This window comes from Haemorhous mexicanus, chromosome 28, assembly GCF_027477595.1.
Source record: "Haemorhous mexicanus isolate bHaeMex1 chromosome 28, bHaeMex1.pri, whole genome shotgun sequence".
In the NCBI taxonomy this organism is placed as follows: Eukaryota; Metazoa; Chordata; class Aves; order Passeriformes; family Fringillidae; genus Haemorhous; species Haemorhous mexicanus.
The window spans coordinates 4895750-4915603 of record NC_082368.1 but is presented as its reverse complement, the minus strand read 5'-3'; the positions used below and the strand labels follow the sequence as shown (position 1 = coordinate 4915603).

The window sequence follows — 19854 nt, the reverse complement described above, 5'->3', positions numbered from 1 at the left end:
GGTGTTCAGACATGCATGGATGCCACTTCTCAGGACCAAGGAATGTTGCTCCTTTTATGCACATTAACTTCAAACTAGGAAGAATGGCAAAAGTCTTTCTGTCCCCATTTCAGTCACGTACTTCACAAGCTTTCAGTACTTTGTTTGTTTGCTGCTTCAAAAAAGCAAACTGTACAGAAGGGGATCAGCAAACTCTCCACAGGATACAAGCAGGTTGTTAGACAAGTGCCACACTGAGAATTACTGCTCTAGGCCACAAGTCCTTCCCCCTGAGCTCACTCTCAGTTACCTCTGCTCAGAGCAGTGTGGATCCAACTCTGGCTCTGACCCCCCAGTATGGACACTGTTGTGCTTTTAGCTGATTTATTACTTGATACTTTGCACTGCAAATACTGATCTGAAACCAGGTAATCATTCTGCCTCAAGTTCAGAGAGTTAATGAAGTGAAGCACTCCTTTGCTGCAGGGAAGAACTTGCAAACAAAACAATTCTGACATTCCCAGCTCCTGGGACTGCCCTGTGTGACTTGCATCACTTGTCCTCAGGCATTAGCTCTGACAAGCCCCAAAATAGCTGTTGGAACAGAGTCATGCTCTGCTTCTGTTTCCAGCAGAATTTACCTTCTCTCCTTTCTGAAGCAGGAATATGAGAGCAGCATCCCAGGCTCTGGCCTTCACACTCTCACCTTCCTTCTGCACCTTCACTGCTCATTGAGCTTCACACCAAGGAGCCAAACCCTAAACCACTGACTTTTCTGGGGTTTTTCTGGCCCATAAATCCTTGAAGGTGTTTTACACGTTTTAGTTTTTCATATAAAGGTTAACAGCTTTGAGAATCATTCAAGAACAGATTTGAGTTGTGCTGCACAGTTAAGAGTAGGTTGTAACACAGAAATTGGGAGAAATCAGACAAATCTGCCAGAGATGGAAGGCATAAAAACTACAGAAGTCTTAGATGAACTTTTCCCCCAGACAGGAGTTCCCTGGGCTAACAGAAACCCAAAGATATGAGACAAAGGTACATATTACTCTGATTTTTTGATTATCTTTTGTGCACCTCTGATTTTGCCTTGTGCTGATAATTCTAGAAGTGAAAGCTGAGGCAGCTCAGAATGTAGGACACTAGCTGGAGATGCAAGAGTAATTCCCAGCAAAATGCTTGATTACAGGAGTCAGGACAGATTCCAAAGCCTGACACAAAAAAATCACATCTAGGTTACATGAACTGAAATTGCCAATCTAAATAAAAAGCTTCAGAGACTCACATCAGCTTTCCAAATTTCTAACCACAATGGCTCTGGCTTTAGGACATCCCCTTTAGCAGCTCCTCAGCTGTTCCACAACTTAGCAAGGAACTTTGAAACATTCTACTGTAAACATATTAAGAGCTTTTGAAAATGAACTGCCTTGTCCCAGAATAACCTTTCAATTTCTCATGGCTCTCCTAAATGCTGTGCCATAAACACTGGTGCCCAAAAGCTACATTTCAACAAACAAAAACATCTGGAAGTGGCAAAAATACTCACTGACTGACAGATGCCTGCTTCTGGGTTCTGGCTGCTGATAGGGTGTGCTCACATCCCCTACAGATTGGGAAGTTTTAATCCTGACTTGCTTGGGCAGTCCAGAGTGGGGTGAAGAACTGGTCTGTTGGGTAAAATGAAAAGAATAAAACAAAATAAAGTGAGATGAAGCAGCTTAAGCAGTTTAAAAGAGTATTATGCTTAGTACCAAGAAAGTGCTGAGCCTGAAATCTTATTAATTCAGAAAACACAAACACAAAGACAGCAAAAGAGCCAGGTTTACAGTGAGGGTGTAAAACAGGAGTCAGAGAACTAGAACAAGTGCAGCTCAGCTCAAGTGCCTGGTCTGCAGGTCCCAGTGTCTGACACTACCTGTGAAACACAAGGGGCTCCTGTCACCCCCTGAGAGCAGAATACAGAAGCACCTCCAATTTCCATCAGCCACCTTGGCCAGCAGAGATAAATTCTGAATCCTGCACTGTTCCAGAAGCAACCTGACTCCCCACAGCCTTTAAAAAGTAAATTCATAACTCAGACTAAGTAAAAATAAATTCTGGAGAGTTTAATAGCACCAGCAGTCTGGAGATGCCAAGATGAATTTATTCATCCTTCCCCTGAACTTACATAGATATTATCTAATTAAAGGTAATTTTTCCACAGAGCCCTCATCTCATTCAAAGCAAGAAGAGGAATGAGACACATGAAACCTTCCCCAAGCCACTGAGATTCTGTGTTAAAGCAGGGGCTCAATACCTGCAGACACTTCCAATTTTAACCCTGACCCAACACACCTAGTTTTACAAGAAGGTGTAATATCCCCCTCCTCTTGAGTTACTATTGGAAAAGAACATAACCAAAGACACCTCAAGGAAATAAATTCTGACTTCTGAAAATCATTTGAACAAGACAGGCAAAGAAGGTGCAACAACTCAAATACTTTAATTCAGTATTAAATTACTGGATGGTTGCACATTTAGTGAGTGCATACACTTGAGTGGAGTAAGGAAAGAGACTGATTTAAGTCACATAAACTCCACCATGGGCAAGTCCACGGGAGCTGGATAAAGGGTGCAGAGGTCACCCTGCTGATGAGGTTATCCTGCTTAAAAAGCTGCAATGTTTTAACCCCCAAACAGCTGCTGAAGTCAGGGAAAAAACCCCAAAACAAAATGACACCTATAGCTGAGCCAATGCAAAGAGGATAAACACATGCATTTGTGCCTGGCAAGAGTGATTTTATAATCCCTGTCAGCTCAGTTAATGCTGCCATCATGCTTTAGAGTCTTAAGGGTAAAGCCCTTGATGTTGCAGCAGTCCCAGAAGTTGTTACCCACATGGTTTCTGTCCTGGGACAGCAACAGTATCCTCAGGCTTTTCACATTCGAGCTCCTGTCCAAGAGATCCACAGCTTTGTCCAGGTCATCTTGGTTTTTCAAAGGAATGGAGAGCTGCAAAATAAAGAGCATGGAAGAAAATCATTAGAAAAGACAGGAAAAAAAAAAAAGTGTCTACTTCTACAATAGGTATTTAAACAAACATTAGAGAAACACCAGATTGTAAAACAGGATTCTGATTGCTCAGTTATTCCACAAATTTTCACTCCAATGCTGTCTTACTGTGCTTTTTAATGAGGTTTTCCTCCCATGGCAGAAGAAATGGCTGACCCTAATGCAAATTCCTCTAAAGCATCCCCCACAGAAGTATGAATTCCTACCTGGATTAGAGACTTGTCAGCCCCTGACTCTCTGATGAGAAAATGGTCTCAGAACACTTATGAATCCAGAACTAATAATCAAGGGAAAACTGGGTTTCATGTAGAAAGAGAGTGTCCTCAGCAACACCAGAACAAGGCACAAGATGCTGATGTTTGTACAACACTCCCACCAGTGAGATGCTTCATCAGGATCAGCGAATTTGCCTTTGGATCAGGGATCCAACAATGGTTTGTGTAAAGAAAGACCCCAAAATTAAATTTCTGGGTAGGGAATTTGTGCTGGGGAAAGGAGGTGTCATGCACAGAGCACTGAGAGCTCAGTACCTCGTTGTTCATGTAGTGCAGGTCCAGGGGCTGCCCAAAAGCTGTTTTCACTTTCTGCTGCACGTCTTCGTAGCGCACGGGACGGACAAACGGAATAATCCTGGGAGGAAAGAGAGCCACTGCCTCACTCCAGAGACACACTGCATCATGCAATCAAATCACAGGGCTGAACCATTAAAACCACATCTGAATGGCCTCCTTTCATCCACAAGCAAGCAGGGAACCTTTCAAATTTGAATTTATATGGATTATTTCAATAAGGAATTATTGATCTCTGGCCCATTTCCATACAGTTTGTCAAAATGCAATATTCAGCTGGAAATTTCAAATAGAATCCCTCTGTCCCTGGGCAGAAAAGAATCCTTTTTTTGAATAAAAGTCTTTCACATAACAGGATACAAATGCCCTGTGCACCTTGGCTTAAAAAATACCACCTGCTCTGGCCCAGATGAGACACTGCCACAAAGAGCTGGATTGTGAGCACCAATTAACAAACTTGTCACGAGGCAGAAATAACAGGATACAACAAGGTCTCCCCTGAGCCTACTCTTCTCCAGGCTAAACAATCCAAGATCCTCTTCACACATGAACTATTAAAATACCTGGTTATGCTTTTTGTCCTCAGTTGGAAGATTAGTGTTCTTTCCAATGTAATTTCTGCTAGTTAACTTCCAGGAAAAAAAATCTATTCCAATGAAAAAACGTTCAGGTTTTTTTATATTTATCTTCATCCTATTTCTTTTGCTACAACAGCACACTACAAATGATCAAGGGACTGTCTGGACTTCCCAGTTACTGAGTGGACCATGGAAACTCAAGACCTGTTCTTGCTCATGGAGGCAACTCAGTGAGACCCTGAATTATCTCACAGGAGTTTGTGGGGAAAGGAGGGAGAGGGGCTTTGTGCAGGGGCCACAGAGAGAAGCTGTGGCTGTCCCTGAAGTGTCCAAGGCCAGGCTGGACATTGGGGCTTGGAGTAACCTGGGACAGTGGGAGGTGTCCCTGCCCATGGGTCTTTCTTCCATCCCAAACCATCCCGGGATTCTATGGCTCTGTGATGAACCTGTGCTTTGGAGAGAAGGCTTAGCTCCCAGTCACCCATCCCCACAGCCTCATCAGCCCTGGGGATCCTTTCAAGAGATGTAGATTTTGTTTGAATTAACCCTTGTGTTCCTCAGCCCCTTCCCATGAAGGGTTATCTTGCTACCAGACCTACAACATTCAGCTGTTTGGAAATAATTGTCCTTGTTAAAAAAGCAGCCCACAATAACATCTTCTACATATTCCTAAGAAACCCATACATGAAATCACAGTATCTGGCACCACACAAATGCCATGTGGCTCTCAGTCCCTTATAAAGGCTCCCATTCTACACTCAATGCTTTCAAAAGCAGAGCTGTTCTCAGGTGCCACACATTTTATTAGTTTAAAAACTCTGTGCACTCCTCTAACACAAAATCCTGGACTGCAGGGTTTAAGGAGCCCATTCCTGCCTGACCACCTTAAATATTTGTGGTTAGATCTGGCAGCTCCTGTGAAACCAAGCACACACACACTGACATTCTGGTGCAAGCTCCCTGTCTGGAACTGCACACTGTGCTGGCAGCAGGGAATTCAGGCGAGCACAACTGCATAATTAGACTGACACACAATCAACCTTTTCATTTTAGGAAAAAAAAAACCAGGAGAAAACCCTTCTGCCCCCTGGAATGCACCCAGCAGACAGGCAAGATGATAAGCCTGTGGTGACAGGAGAGCTCCCCTGTCCTGACACAGTGTGACAATTAACTGTGACATGTCCCACTGTGGCTCTGCTGCTGTCCCCACAACGCCCCTGACACAGAAGAGTGCTGAGCAGACCTGGCTGGCAGAGGAGGAAGCAAATCCCAGTGATGATTCCCTGTAAAATTTCTCCCACAGCACAAGAAATCACAGAGAGAATTCATCACAGAGGATTTCAGTGAAAGAAACAGTTCAAGTTTTGAGGAAGAGTAGAAATCATTCTCCACAGCCTGCTTTGCCAACTAAGAACACTTCTGCTTTCCTAACAGAAATCCCAAAATCTGACAAAGGAGCAGCTTCAACAACCTGGCCAATAAGCTCTGCTAGAACAGCCTGTGAGGATCACTACAGACAACTTGTCCTGGGCCACTGACATTAAATTTGCATTTTATCATGAAATTGTGAACTACTTCATGTTGGAAGTGCTGCCTGGCCTGGGAGAAACCACAGGATTCTCACAAGAATGTGAAGATGGTACATACATTCATGCCTACAACCCAATTAATAACTTCCAAAATATCCAGATCATGTTTTCCCTCAGTGAGAGCAGACCCAGAGACCACAGACAAGCCTGGAGCCCTCCTGAGTGTTCACACAGCCACGAGTCATTAAATGTTACAAGAGTTCCTCTTGAATTGATGGCTTTTTGGGACCTACTTTGAAACATTTCAGCAATTTTATCCATTGTAAACCATGCTGTAAAAACTGAAACTGCCATGTCAGTTATTTCTGGGGTTTTTTTCTTATAAAAGAATGTCTCTCAAAACCAAGTATCAGAGGAAATAACAAAGAAGCTTTTACACCAATGAAAAAAAATCTTCCCTGGCTGTATCTATTGCTCAATCACAGCAGGGCAGTGATAGTGACAGGGCATCAGGAAGTGAGAAACTAGAAAAGAATGATGCTGATTTGATCAGCTTCATTTGGTTTCAGTTAAATAAAACAAAATGGAATATATCTGAAATAAGACTTTCAGGCTGAATTTTTTTCAGGCTGGACAGCTTTTAAAAATGCTGCAGTTCACTTACAAATAAACGTTATGGAAATAAATCAGTGTTTTATGACACACTGACCTCTAAAAATAACCAAGTTGTGTGTGAGCTGTTTGCTATTGCCTTCTCTGTGTGATTTCCATTCAGGAAAAAGGAAAGCAAAGCCAACAAAATATTTAAGCTAAATTACTGATGACTAAACTACTCTCCTAAGCAAAGAATCAAAGCAGTGAAGGCCAACTTACCTTCTCTCCCCATTATGTTCAAACTTTATCCTGACATCATTCTGCAGGAGAAAGAACAAAAGGTGAGCTCACAATCAAACTCTGGCACACACAAGAGCACACAAATGATTTTGTTATTTTAACTTTCTCCATGGAAGCTGAAGCAGACTGTGGAACAAGTGGCTGATACATGAACACAGCCTGTGAGGAATGGAGAAACTGCTGAAGGAAAAAGAGAAGGAAAGGGGTAAAAACGAAGCTGTCACTTTTACAAACTGACATTTCAACAGAGGACATTGAAATAAACTTTGAAAAAAATTAATCTATCTTTAGCACTGCATGGGAAAAATTTGAAATTCAGTCCTAACTGCTTATGAATCTGAAGGCAATTTTCTTTAAGCATGCTCAAACATGCATGGCAGAAAACAGAGAGGGAATGTGCTACATTTTTTATTCCTACTCCTGTTTTTGAATTTTTATTCCTATTTATTATTCTTTATTCTTAAGACATGGACTAAATCTCTCCTTTTGCAAAAATGCAGAGGTATAAACAGGCTGATTCTGTGTCACCTTTTAAAGTTCTAAGGTTTCAGCAAAGGGATCATCAGCACCATCTGAGAGTTAAAAGCCCTGACTGCAACCTGTGCAGTCACTGTAAACTCAGAAGATGCTGGGTGGCATGCAAGAGTCAACAAGCTGAACTTTCAACTCTGGACATTGAAATTCAAATCCCAATTTAGGTCAGAAAGATAAAAATAAAAGGGAAAAATCTACTCTGATAAGACTCCATCGTTTCTGTTGCACAATTTATGTGATTGGAATAGATTAAGCCATCTGTGAAAGCCTCAGACAATAGGCAATCATACATCTAGGAACTTCAAAAAAACGTGGCCAGGAAATGCTCTTTAGCTGGAGGAAGTTTCTGGCAGGCCCAGTGGTCAAGAATGCAGTTCAAAAGGACCCATGGAGTCCCTGGGAGCACACGGAATTCCTGCAGTGCTGGACCAGGGAAAATGACCTTCCCAATCCCAGCCACGACCAGCTGCAGGTGGGGCACTCACACATAACCTTAAAGAGTGGATTTTACATGTAGGAAGAGAAAGAACTTGGTCTAGAATTACTCCAAAATGAAAAAAAAAAATAAATCTAGAGAACTATCTGAATTGATCAGTAAAGGAACAATGCAGCAAACAGCACAGGGACAGCACGAAGTCACTGCACACAACTTCAAGACATACTTCTAAATTTCTAATTGCTAATATGGAAATGAAGTTGGGTTTTCTCACCGGAATTTTTTTTTCTTCCACTGCAGAGGCACACTGGTTCATTATTGCAGGGCTGCCCAAGAGGGAGGGACTGCTGGCATTGTGTTTTTTCTTTAAAAAAAGAATAAAATCACTTGAAAAAATGGACATATGACTGTGAAATGAGAAAGCAACCTGCTAAGTTTTTTAGCTGGCCAGACCAAACCCCACAAAAATACCTATGGGAGAATGCAGTATACATAAATGTATAATGTCATATATATTAAATATTTTATTAAACTACCTAAATGCATAGCATATGGAATATATACAGTTTATATGACATGATATTCATTAATCTTATCTAAAAATATAGAAGCTACCATATTTGTCACAGCCTGAGCAGGATCAAGGAGCTCCTTCCCATCTGATGCTTTGGCTGTTGGAAGCACAGGACAGAGCCAAGGGTCTGAGCCAGTCAGATCCTCTGTCCACCTGCTCTGTCCCTTCTGCCCCCAGGAATCACAAACCATGGTACCTGTCTGTTGGAGTGAGCAGTGTCTTTATTCTTCATGGTGTCATACCCAGGCAGGCGGTGACGCCTGCCCATCTGGAGTGCCACCAGGTCCTTCATGATGGACTTCAAGGCCTCTTGTTCATCTGTGATGCACAAGAATTTTAGGAGTAAGTTGTCTCAGTGAGCACCAACCATGACATTTCTGCAGCTCTGACACTTCTACACTGGTTTTCTGCTGGCTCATGGGACAGCAATCCTTTTTAGGATCTTTGCAAATACACTCTGATTTAATTTAGTCATAAAAAAGCCCAAATTTAACTGAATATCATGACATAATAAATTGACAGATAAATGTTAAGTCACTTGTCCAATATCACAGAAGGATCTGGGCAGAGTACAGATGAGAATGAATATCCCCAGCTCCCAATTGTGTTCAAAACTCTTCACAACAAACAGGTTTGCTAGACCATCACAGGTGATTTAAGAAGGGCAAACTGATGTGCTTCTGCCAAGGAAAACCTGGTAAAAGTCTGTTCTTTCCCATTTTGCATCCTGTTAACTCTGAATTCTTGCCTACCAGTGGAACAAATCACAGCCAGTAGAAAGAGAAATGAAAATCTGGACGAAGATTCATCCTGGAGTATCTGTGAACACAAATCCATTTGCACTGATTGCCCCAACACGTTCTTCTCTTCCCTCACAACAAGCTGATGGAATAAAATTCAAACCTTTTTATGAGATTTCAAGATCTGCTGAACAGGTTCAAGTTGTCCAGCACCAGGAACACTGTCTGCTAGCAAAGGTTCAATTCAAGGTTTCTTGCCTTGCAGCAATATAAAAACACACACTGATTTTTTTCTTGTGTGTTCCACTAAGAATTACTTTCTGAAAATTCCTGATGTAACCAATTTAAAGGATTCTCTCCCAGTGCCTGCTCATTTTGAGAAGTGGTACTGAGCAGAACTCTGGGCTTAGAGAAAAAAAAAACAAAGATGCAAAAGGAGAGAAATGCACAGTAGCTGTGATGGATGGTAGATGAAGGTCTGAAAGTTATGGAAATTAAATGAATCCTTTCCTTCAGCAAGGGTAAGGACCTTAAATTCCTTGATGTTGCAAAAGGTAAAGGAAGCTGCCAAGTGAAGTTGTGTCCAAAGTGGGACTGCACTGGGCACTTGGCTGCCAGGCACTGTGCCACAGCTCACACAGCAGCACCTCATGCTGGCACTGCTGCTGGCACACTCCTGCCCTCTGGATTGCCTGGCTGCTGTCTCACATATCAAGACTCAAAAAGGTTTTAGGGATCAAGTGTTGTTCCCTTGGGAAATAATACACTCAGTTAAATCCTTCCTGATATTAAGGCATTACTTGGGCATGGAATTTGAAGCAATGATTTGATCAGCTCCGGACATGCCCAGGAGAATCTGCCCTTTCTAAAAGAGTTTGGGAGAACCTGAACCCTAGATTTGAAAGAAAAGCTTTTTTTTTTTTTATAATTGGGACTTTTGGAAGTGATGTGAGCCAGACAAGGTTATCAGAGTTCCTCCTTTTTTCCCCTCACTAGGCCACTTTGAGAAGTTTGAGTTGAAATGAGCATTGCTGAAGCTGATTTGTAAATATCTGAAACTTAATTTGAAGAACCCACCATGGCTATACACTCATCCCTGATTCATGGCACTGGTTTGATAGGTAATCACATTTGGAAGAGCTGTTCTGGGAACAGCTGCTGAACATCAAAGGATGGACTGGCTCACACTGGCACTTCCCTGTAAAAGACACTCAGTGGGACTATTTGTTTCTGCAATTTCGTGTCTTGCATTTGTTCACCAGTCTCTCCAAAGCAGTCAGCTTATGTTTAATGCAGAAATCTGGCTTCATAATTAATCAATGTCTGAATAACAAACTAGATTTTTGCAAGGCTTAAAGATGACAGATGTGGGACACATCTTGTGAAGCATGCAGGGAGCAGATCCTGCTGAAAGTGAAAAGCAGAATGGGAAAAACACACCTCTTTGGAAGGAGGAAACAGCTGAAGAAGTCCCAGTCAGAACAGAAGTCACACTGGGATTATCTTTGCTAAAACCAACAGTTTCTGTCCAGGTCTGTTTTAGCTTTCACAGGATCCCAAAATCATTTGGGTTGGAGGGACCTCAGAGCCCTCCCAGTGCCACCCTTGCCATGGCAGGGACACCTCCCACTGTCCCAGGCTGCTCCAAGCCCCAGTGTCCAACCTGGCCTTGGGCACTGCCAGGGATCCAGGGGCCTCCCCACCCTCCCAGGGAGGAATTTCTTCCCAACATTCCATCTATCCCTGCCCTCTGGCACTAGGAAGCCATTCCCTGTGTCCTGTCCACTTGGAAAGCCTCTCTCCATCTTTCTTGCAGGCTCTCTTCAGACACTGGAAGGTGAATCCTAACTCGGTCCTGAGAGCAGCCAACATCTAAGAGACATCCCCTGTGGACTTCACAATGTTATACCAGAAACATCAAGCCTAGACCAGATCATGAAAGGGAAGGAAAAGCAATCTCCCAATGCATCTGCAGAAAGTGTTAATTACAGGGGAAAAAAAAAATCTTAAAAAAGGAATGCAGAGCAGAGAATATAAAAAAATCCAAATCAAAACCCACCAAAACTCTGCTGTCCAAGACAAGCCAAATGAGACAATAACCACATTGTGGCAGTGGAGAAGGGAGAGCACTCCTTGACATTCCAACTGCATGTAAAAGAAGCAAGTGGTGTAAGTAACACAACCAAAGCAAGAGGCTGCTTTTTGAGAAGCACATCAGCCAAAGGAAATAAGTGCTGGGATCTATCTCAGCACTAAGTAACCCCTTGTGGGATGAAAATGTGAAGAAACAGCTGTGAATGAAGCTAAAGTTCCAGGTAGGCAATGGCACAACTTTTTCCTTTTTTTTTTTTAAGTTTCCAACTTTACAGTTGAACATTTAACCTTTTACCTTTACTGGAGTGTCTCCAATTTACTGGTATTCTTTCATTTTGATGGTATTAAGAACAGCCTTGGAGTCACCTGGCAGACAAAGGCTGAAACCATGCACAACAAAATACTACAACCTATGGCCTGGAACATCCCTGATGTTCCTACCACCCAAAACACTCAGGGAAGAGCTGGGACACAAGTTTTCCACTACAGTGCAGTTTGGGTTTGGCCAGATACCAGGAGGATGAAGAAGAGCTTGTCTTGGCAGAGTTCCTTTGGGCAAGAAGCAAAGAAGCTATGAAAGCAGTTTGTAGCTGAGGGCTGATGACAAGAAATCAAATCCATCAAAGAACAGGTCTGGGAATAAGAATTCTCCTCTAAACTGTATCATCACTGGAAAACAAAGATCAGTGGTTGCAATGGTTGGCTGTAGGTGTTCTACCCCAGGTTCCAGGCTGTGTGGAGTCAGCAGTCACCCACTTGTGGCACAGAGGACACATCCAGCCACCTGTGTGCTCTTTATTACAGACTGCAGCTCGGCTGTGAAGTGAATTTATTTATTAGCTGAGGCAGCTTGTGAATTGACAACACAAAATCTGAAGGGCAGCATCTGGCAAACACTAGAGCTCAACGCTCTCAGGCACAGGGTGGGATTGTTGGGGTGTCCTGAGCAGGACCAGGAGCTGGACTCCACCATCCCTGTGAGTCCCTCCCAACTCAGGATATTCTACAAACCCCACTCAGTGCCCTGCCAGGTCTGTATCTTACTCACTGCAGTCATTCTAACACTAAAATATTACTTATCTTCATAAAATGGGAAGAGTTAATGTTCTAACAAAGAGGATGGAACAGCTTCAGCTGAGTTTGAATCTTACACATTTTTAAATAGTCTTACACTGAGCTGTTGGTTCCTTACTGCTACCACACATCCTGTAATTCATCCCTATGTTGATGAGGTAGGACATGACAGAGTATTTATCTCTTAAAAGGATAAAGTCAAATACTGATCTGAGCTTGCACAGGGAAAAAGTGTATCTGAGGAGGACAGCACTGTGATGATTTAGTGCTGAGAAGCATGAATACTTCTTTAGTTCCAGCCCAACAGAGGATTTCCATAGACTGACCTGGAGAAGCACGTGGAGCAGCCTTACATTAACTGCACAATGCAGAAGCTGCTACAAATGAAAATGAAGTAATTTTTGGAGCACTGAGAGACCCTGTTTTGCCTGGTCTCCAGTAGGTCTGGGAAACACAGTTCTGCTTTGTGCAGGAAAGATGTTGTCCAGGAAATGCTTTTCATGTTTTAAAAACTACACTCAAGGATTTTTATAACTTCGATAAAAGAGAACTGCTGCTCACAGGGAAAGCTGTTCCTCTCCACAAAGCATTTACTTCAACCAATCCCTGGTTTGTTACACAGGTCTGAACAAGTCAGAAATGGAAACAGTTTAGAAAAAGAAAACAAAAAAAAAAATCACAGAACAGTGAAAGTATCTGCATGTGTGTGTGAAACCTCTTATCCAGGATCATGTTTTAGATGGTGTCATAGTGGGACACGTGATGCCATACTGGTGTAAAAGAGAAAGAAGGGAACACATCTGTGTGTTTGTTATCTACCACCACCACAGCAAAGCTGGTTTGGGTGAGTGACTGGCAGATCCTGGGGCAATGAGGAAATTTTAGACAAATTATGTCTATGGTAGAGGTCTCAAAAAAGCATTGAAAAGAGTTTCATTTTGAGTCCTTTGCTGTGGGCAGTTTTAGTGGCACCAAAATGCTGCTGTGTGCAAGCTCTAGGAAATCACAAACAACCTGGTTTGTAGAGCGAGAGGAAAAATCAGAGAGCTCTAGGAGGCTTATCAGGATATATTCAGGGTCCCTCTTCTCATTCACAAGTTCAAGGAAGGGCTGGGATTTGGGGTTTGAGCCGGTGCTAACCTGCAGGCTCAGCCCCGCTCCCTCCGCGGTGTCACCGGGTGCGTGTGAGCCAAGGGAAGGAAGTGACACAGGCAGGAAAAGCCAGCGCAGGGGAAGGCTGCAGGGAGCAGGGGCTGCTCCCCAAAGCCAGCCCCGCTCCCCCTGCACACCTCAGGGCTGCAGGTCCCCGTTCTCCAGCCTGCCAAGGAGGGAAATAAAGCTCGGGGGCTGTCCCGGATGCGCTCCAGGTGAGCCCCGGCAGCAGCGCTCCACACATCCTTCAGGTGGGTTATGAAACACCTGACCAAAGGAAGCCAGAGCGTGATGTACAGCCCATCATCCGTTAATAATCAGATTCTTTGGTCACAGTGGCTGAATGAATTTAGGTTTTTCCCATTGCAAAGGGAAAATCAGCTTGCAGCTGTGCCGTGATGCACACAATGCTATGGTGGAGGGGTCCATGAAATTGTATTTTTTCATTCGGTGCTCACATGTTTACAAACATGGGTCCAACTGCCACTGGAAAACACTTTCATGGAAATCCAAGTTCCTACTTCTAAACCATTTTAAGTTTATGAAGCACCCTGCTGCTCTAAACAGAGGGGATTACACTATTCCTCTTTGCAGCAGAGAAATCTAGTGATTGATTTGCATGAATTTGTTGTATTTACCAAATCAAAATAGAGTAAAGAGATACTGAAGTAGTTGTGGAATAACATTTGCAATGCTTTTTGAATTTAAAGTAAAAAAGTTAATTATGTATAGAGACTAAATGAAGGAGAGTCTTAGAAAACTAAACCTGGTTGTAGGGAAGAAATGTTTAAGCTGTAGCCCATGAAGCCAGACTTAGAAAAGCAGGAATTTCCTTGCCAATATGCAAGTATGAGTAAGTTCTGGTTTAGAGCAATTAAAAGTTTAATTCTAGCACCTCTCTTTAATTCTGAAAACAGAATCAGGAAGCACAAGACCCCCTCCTCTATAAGCAGTTCTTTATACAGGACATACAGTCCAAATTAATTTAAATTAATCAATCAAACTCAGTCATGGCAGCTCCTCGTAACAACATTTTCCTCTTGAAAAAGAGTTCTTGCAGCTCCTTTGCTTGGTTTTACATGTTGCTGTCTGGGCTAAGAATGGCAAATGAGAACTCGGGGGGAGCTCCATAAAGGACAATCTATTTTGATGGAACTCCCAAGCTGCACTTAATGCTAAAAATTCCTCCGATTGAGCTCGAGCACAACAATTCCCGTCTCAAGCAGAGCCAACTTCTGGAGGCTGGAGGAGCCCCCTGAGCTCAGCCCGGCCCGCTGCTCCCGCCGGCTGCGTCTGGCCAAGTTCGGTAACAGCCCGGGGCACCGCACGTTTCGGTAAACACCGATTTTCACCATTTTAACTAAATCCTTGAAAATCCACCGTTCCCCGCGGCGCTGCCGCTGCCCGGGCCCGCCCGCGCCGGCCCCGGCGGGTCCGAGCGCCCACAGCAGCGGGCCGGAGCGGGGCCCGGCCGAGCCCCCGCCGCCCCCTTCCCGCCCGCAGCGGCCCCGGCCCATGACGCGGCCCCGGCTCCCGGGGCTTCTCCGCCGCTCCTCACCCATGTCTGCGGGCGGCGGCCCCGCTCACGGCGGGCGCTGCGGGACGGCGCTGTCACCGCCGCGGCTCCATGGCGGCCGGGCCGAGGGGGAGGGCTCAGAGCCGCCGCCGCCACATTCCCAGGCCCCGCGCCGCCGCCTCCTCCCGGCGGCCGCGCTCCGGGAGCGGCGGGCGGGGGCGGGAGGGCGCAGGCGCTGCCGGTGCGTCCCGGTGCCCCCGGTCCGTGCGGGCCGGCCCCGCCGCCGCCGCCCGCAAAACAAACCGCTCGGCGGCCGCCGCGCACCCGCCGCCTCCTGCCAATCACAGCGGCACCCGCCGCCGCCCGCCAATCGGCGCCGCCGGGGCGCCCACCCGACGGAGCTAATGGCCAATGGGCGAGCGAGCAGCCGCGCCGCCCGCCCCGCCTCCCCGCGGAGCCGGCTGTCAATCACGGGGGCCCATTGCTCCGCGGCAGAGCCACGCCCCCAACCGTCAGGAGGCGGGGTATGTCAGACCACGCCCCCTGATGATGTCAATCACGGTGACGGACGGTGGCGCGGCCCCGCCCACGGGCTGGGAGCGGGGCCGGGTCCAGAAAAGAGAATAGAAAGGGAAAATGGAGTTTTGTCCTTCTGCCCGTGCTGTGCCTGCAGTAAAGCACCCCTGGGAATCCAGCCACAGGGTGAATGAGAAGAAATCCTCCCTTAAAATTAACTAATGAATCATAATTAAAAAATCCTGCTAGCTTGGGTCTGATGCAACTGCTGGGTAACTCCTTTCACACATCACCATGTGCTACTGTCATCATCCAGTCTAAGCCAGGAATTCTACTCTGAATCATGAATGCTTTGGGTTGGAAGGGATCTTAAAGATCATCTCATTCTCCTCCCTGTGTTTAAATCAAATCAAACCTTTTAAAGCAACACCCAGCCTGCTCTTTCCCAGTGTGAGTCCATTGCACCTCCAGGATGGTATTCCCATGGTGTCCTTCCACAAAAGGAACGGCAGAAGGGCTTTGTTGCTTTGAAAAGAAGCCCAGCCCTGACTCCTGTGGCTCCCTGCTGCTGGGAAACCCACCTGGAGCAGATGTTCCAGCTGCTGCTTCTCAATCTGCCAAATGTCTGGGAGTGGCTTTGCTCACAAACAGCATGGCAGCAATGTCAAAGGGGTTAGGGAACCTGATAAGACACATGGAGAAGAAAACTAGACTGGAAAGGGAAATTGCTCCTGAGTGTGAACAAGTGCAGGAATCTGAAGCTTCCCATCAGGAGGAATTTGGTACTTAGTCAAAACGTGACAACATTATCTGTACCATATTTGATTTTTTTATTTTAGTTTTTTTAAACTGTCGAAGAAATAAAAAGCTCTTAGAGTGTCATACCAGGTAGACATGGAAATAAGAAAAGGGATCCACAGACCCAGCCACTCTCCCTTCTTAATACAAGTCTTGTATTTGTGGTATCAAGCTGGTAGCTTTTTGTCCCTGTTCCAATTTGAGTTCCTCTCTCGTTTGACAGCATCACTATTGATCTTGGAACCACTTTTTGACATGCTTTTTCACAGCTTCATGATGGCTTATCACTATCTTTACCAACCACTACATCTCAGTTTCCTTCCCTCACTAATTTCCAATAAAATACTCCACAGATTTCTCCTTGTCCATAAATTCACATCCTTGCACTCTCTGCTGCTGCATTTAATCTCATCCCTATTTCTCACTCTTCAGTCATCCAATCTCCAAGACACTCCAATTCCCTCATATGATTGAAGCCTCCCACTTTTGTTCATCACCAAATTTGATTTCAATGCTTGCTCTTTGTGCCAGGATCATTATAAAAAGGCTTTTCTAAGAGAGGTAAGACCCCACCCCATGCCCTGGGAGACAGAAATTCAGTTTCAATTCAGTATCAATTCCCCACTGCACCAGCCCTGATTTCAAACCACTCCATTCATCACCTCACCCTTTGCTATTTTTGCCTATCTTGTCCTGCTAAATGAGAATGATTCCATGTCCTTTGTGCAGAAACTTGCTTCACTGAGTCCAAAAGATATTAGACCAGCAAGTGGCAGCTTGTGACAGGAGGCAGCAGCTCCTGGCAGATGGCAGGAGACACCCACCCTGGTGGAACTCACTTGTCCCATCTCCCACTGCCCAGGGTGTCTGGATCTCACTGAAGCTTCCCTGCACCTTTTACCAAATTGAAAACAGAATGATTTGTCCTTAACAGCTCATCACTTCACCCACCTGTCAAGCCTAATGTGTAAACCAACAGATTTATCTCTTGGTTTGTGGTTTCCCCATTTTACAGACATTCTCACATCACTATCTACATGCAAGTGCCATCAGGACTTTTTTTGGACCACTACAGACCCTCACACCTTTTTTTTTTTTTTTTCCCTAACAAGCTGGTAAATCCTTCCTGAATTGGAATCCAACTTTCTACCAAAATAAATGCCCCTTTTTTTGTGTCACTTGAGAAAAAGTGAATATTTCCTTTCTGACTTTTACTGTGTACTTAAGGCTGTGCTGGTTTTGTGCATAATCACAGAATCCCAGAAGGGTTTGGGTTGCAAGGGGCTTTAAAGACCCCCCAGTGCCACCCCTTGCCATGGCAGGGACACCTCCCACTGTCCCAGGGTGCTCCCAGCCTCATCCAGCCTGGCCTTGGGCACTGCCAGGGATCCAGGGCACCCTGTGCCAGGGCCTGCCCACCCTCCCAGGGAGGAAATACCCCATCAAATCTTTCTCTCTATCAGTCTGAACCCAGTTCTCCTTGTCCTGCCATTACAGTTCCTGATGAGGATCAGGTTATTTATTTTACACCATGGTTTTCCACATCCTTCCAAAGCTGCAGCTTTCCAGCAGAGGAGCTTCACTCCTGTAAACAGCAACTGCAGAACAGACTTAATTCTTGACTTTATTCAGATTGTCTGATGCCATTTAATGTACAATCATCACTAAAGATATTCACAGAGACTCTCCAGGAACTCCTCTGTTTCCAGTCAGCCCATTTGTTTTAAAGGAATTTTATAAGGCCTAATTCTTTAATGCTGTCACGCAGCACCAACTAAGAAAAGGAAGTGTAATCCCTATTTTAGGGACTTAGGGGCATTGCACAGAGAGACACTGACTTGTTAGAAGTTACACAGGAAGTCTGGAGTAGACCTTTGGGATTTAACTCTTGGCATCTTTTCCTAGTGTCTTAATCACTATGCCATCATCTTATTTTCTATTTTGGTAGTATTTCCATTTTCTGAAGCATACCTGACTCAAAGAGCCCCTTTTCCTTGCTATCAGATGTACTATTTCTTCTTTCCTTCCTGCTTCCCTTCTTGTTTAGGTAGACACATCCTTCCTGGGGAGCTGAGCAGGCTCCAGGCTGAGCCTTGTCCCATGCCAAAACTTCCTTATTCTACATCTTGGACTCCACAGGCACAGAAGGGAGTGAGGAGGAGAAACCCTGTAAACAGAACCAGAGAATCCTTGAATGCTTTGGGTTGAAAGGAGCTCAAAGCCCATCCATGCCACCCCCTGCATGGCAGGGACACCTCTCACTGTGCCAGGGTGCTCCAAGCCCCAGAGTCCAGCCTGGCCTGGGACAGTGCCAGGGATGGGGTATCCTCTCTTCAAAGGATGCATGAGAGGGTTCTGCACTGTCTTCAGGTGATGTAAGAGTAATCTTATTAATGCCAGGCAGTTCTGTCTCTCCTAAACATTTCTTGTTGTGCTCTGAGCTTTGAAAGCAAAGAGAATGGAACTCTATCATCATTACCCAACTCTAGGACAGCATGGCAGGATATATATGGGCTCAAATGCACCTCTGCCCCAGCAGAGACCTGAATCACATGAAACTCCTGTAAAACACACCTGCAACAGCCTTTCTCAGCCGGGAGGGGCAGGTGGGCACCTGTACCTGTCCTGGGGCCGAGGGCTGGGCCTGGCTGCCAGCAGCATTCCAGCAGAGGGGGCTCTGAAGCTGCTTAAAAACCAGGAGCTGTTCTGCCTTTGGAATGGCAAAATTAGAGAAGGAAGGGGAGGAAGAACGTTAAAAATATGATATGCTTTTAGATCATTGCTTCCTCTGAGCTGACAGTCTGGACTGTTTCTAAAACAGCACGAATGAAAAAACTCCAAATTAAATGCTTCTTCCAGTCACAGGCCCCAGAATAATCTCAGAGCCCACTTTTTCTCTACAGCTATTGCTGTGCATTGTGTTACCACAAAGGGTTTCTTTCAAGTATTTTTGAGCCCTTTACTGATTGCTAATTAATTATGTGCCTTTCACTTACAGCTGGTATCAGAGCAGGGACTTTCCCATGGTCACAGAGCAAAACAGCTGTGCCAGATGTTGGCTGTTCTGTAATATTTACAAAAGGCAGAACCCCCTCTCATCTTTTTTTCTACCTACATTCCTCTTCCTTTGCCACACTGACAGGCAACCTGCTTCACCCATTATCCACCAGTCCACCACTTTTTGCACTGCTCCAATTTGCACAAGCTGCCTCCTTCCTCTGTAGTGGCAGCTGAGAAAGTTTCTCTGGAGTGTTCCAAAGCACGAATCCAGGGACAAAAAATAATCTGTGAGGATGTAAATACATTTCTAGGGTGAAAGACAAACAATTCTTTGAAAAAAAGTATTTTTTCTGAGCAGGAGTTACTAACACAAAGTCCATATATAGCTTAAAAACCACTGCAGCATCTTTGCAGGCAACTCTTACCACTGTGGTCATGAAGCTTAATAAGCTTTTATTTCAAAGCCAGTACACAAAGAATTAGAAAGAAATCCAAGCGTTTAGTTGAACTAGATTTAATCTAAATACTTAAGGAAGTCATCAGTCCTGCTTGCCAAGGCTCAAGGTACAAATTTCCAAGCTCTGCCACACTATTCTCCTCTTGGCCCCAATTCCAGACACGACAGCAGTGACTGAGTGTGGCAAAAACACCCTTTAAGAGAGGTCACCCTGCCCAGGAGAGACTTAAAGCTACAGAAGTGCCCAGTTGCTTTGTTTTCACTTTGCCTATATTCAAAATCCCTCAGAGACTAATTATTTGAATTCTAAAAAAAAAAAAAATCTCTCTTCCCTTTATCTTAAAACCACACAGCAGATAATTC

At 44.7% G+C, this 19854-nt stretch overlaps 1 protein-coding gene across 1 annotated transcript in view; it reads right to left on the bottom strand.

Annotated features, from left to right (window-relative positions):
• Positions 1 to 14920, bottom strand: part of MAP3K3 (mitogen-activated protein kinase kinase kinase 3) — a 32279-nt gene extending 17359 nt beyond the window's left edge. The window contains exons 1-7 of the mRNA XM_059869560.1: positions 14763 to 14920; positions 8341 to 8462; positions 7845 to 7934; positions 6580 to 6620; positions 3561 to 3660; positions 2857 to 2970; positions 1526 to 1646 (exon numbers count right to left, since the gene is read on the bottom strand). Coding sequence (XP_059725543.1) covers positions 1526 to 1646; positions 2857 to 2970; positions 3561 to 3660; positions 6580 to 6620; positions 7845 to 7934; positions 8341 to 8462; positions 14763 to 14766 — 592 coding nt within the window. The 5' untranslated portion in view covers positions 14767 to 14920. The remainder of the gene's footprint in view (positions 1 to 1525; positions 1647 to 2856; positions 2971 to 3560; positions 3661 to 6579; positions 6621 to 7844; positions 7935 to 8340; positions 8463 to 14762) is intronic.
• Between the last annotated feature and the right edge of the window lie 4934 nt (positions 14921 to 19854).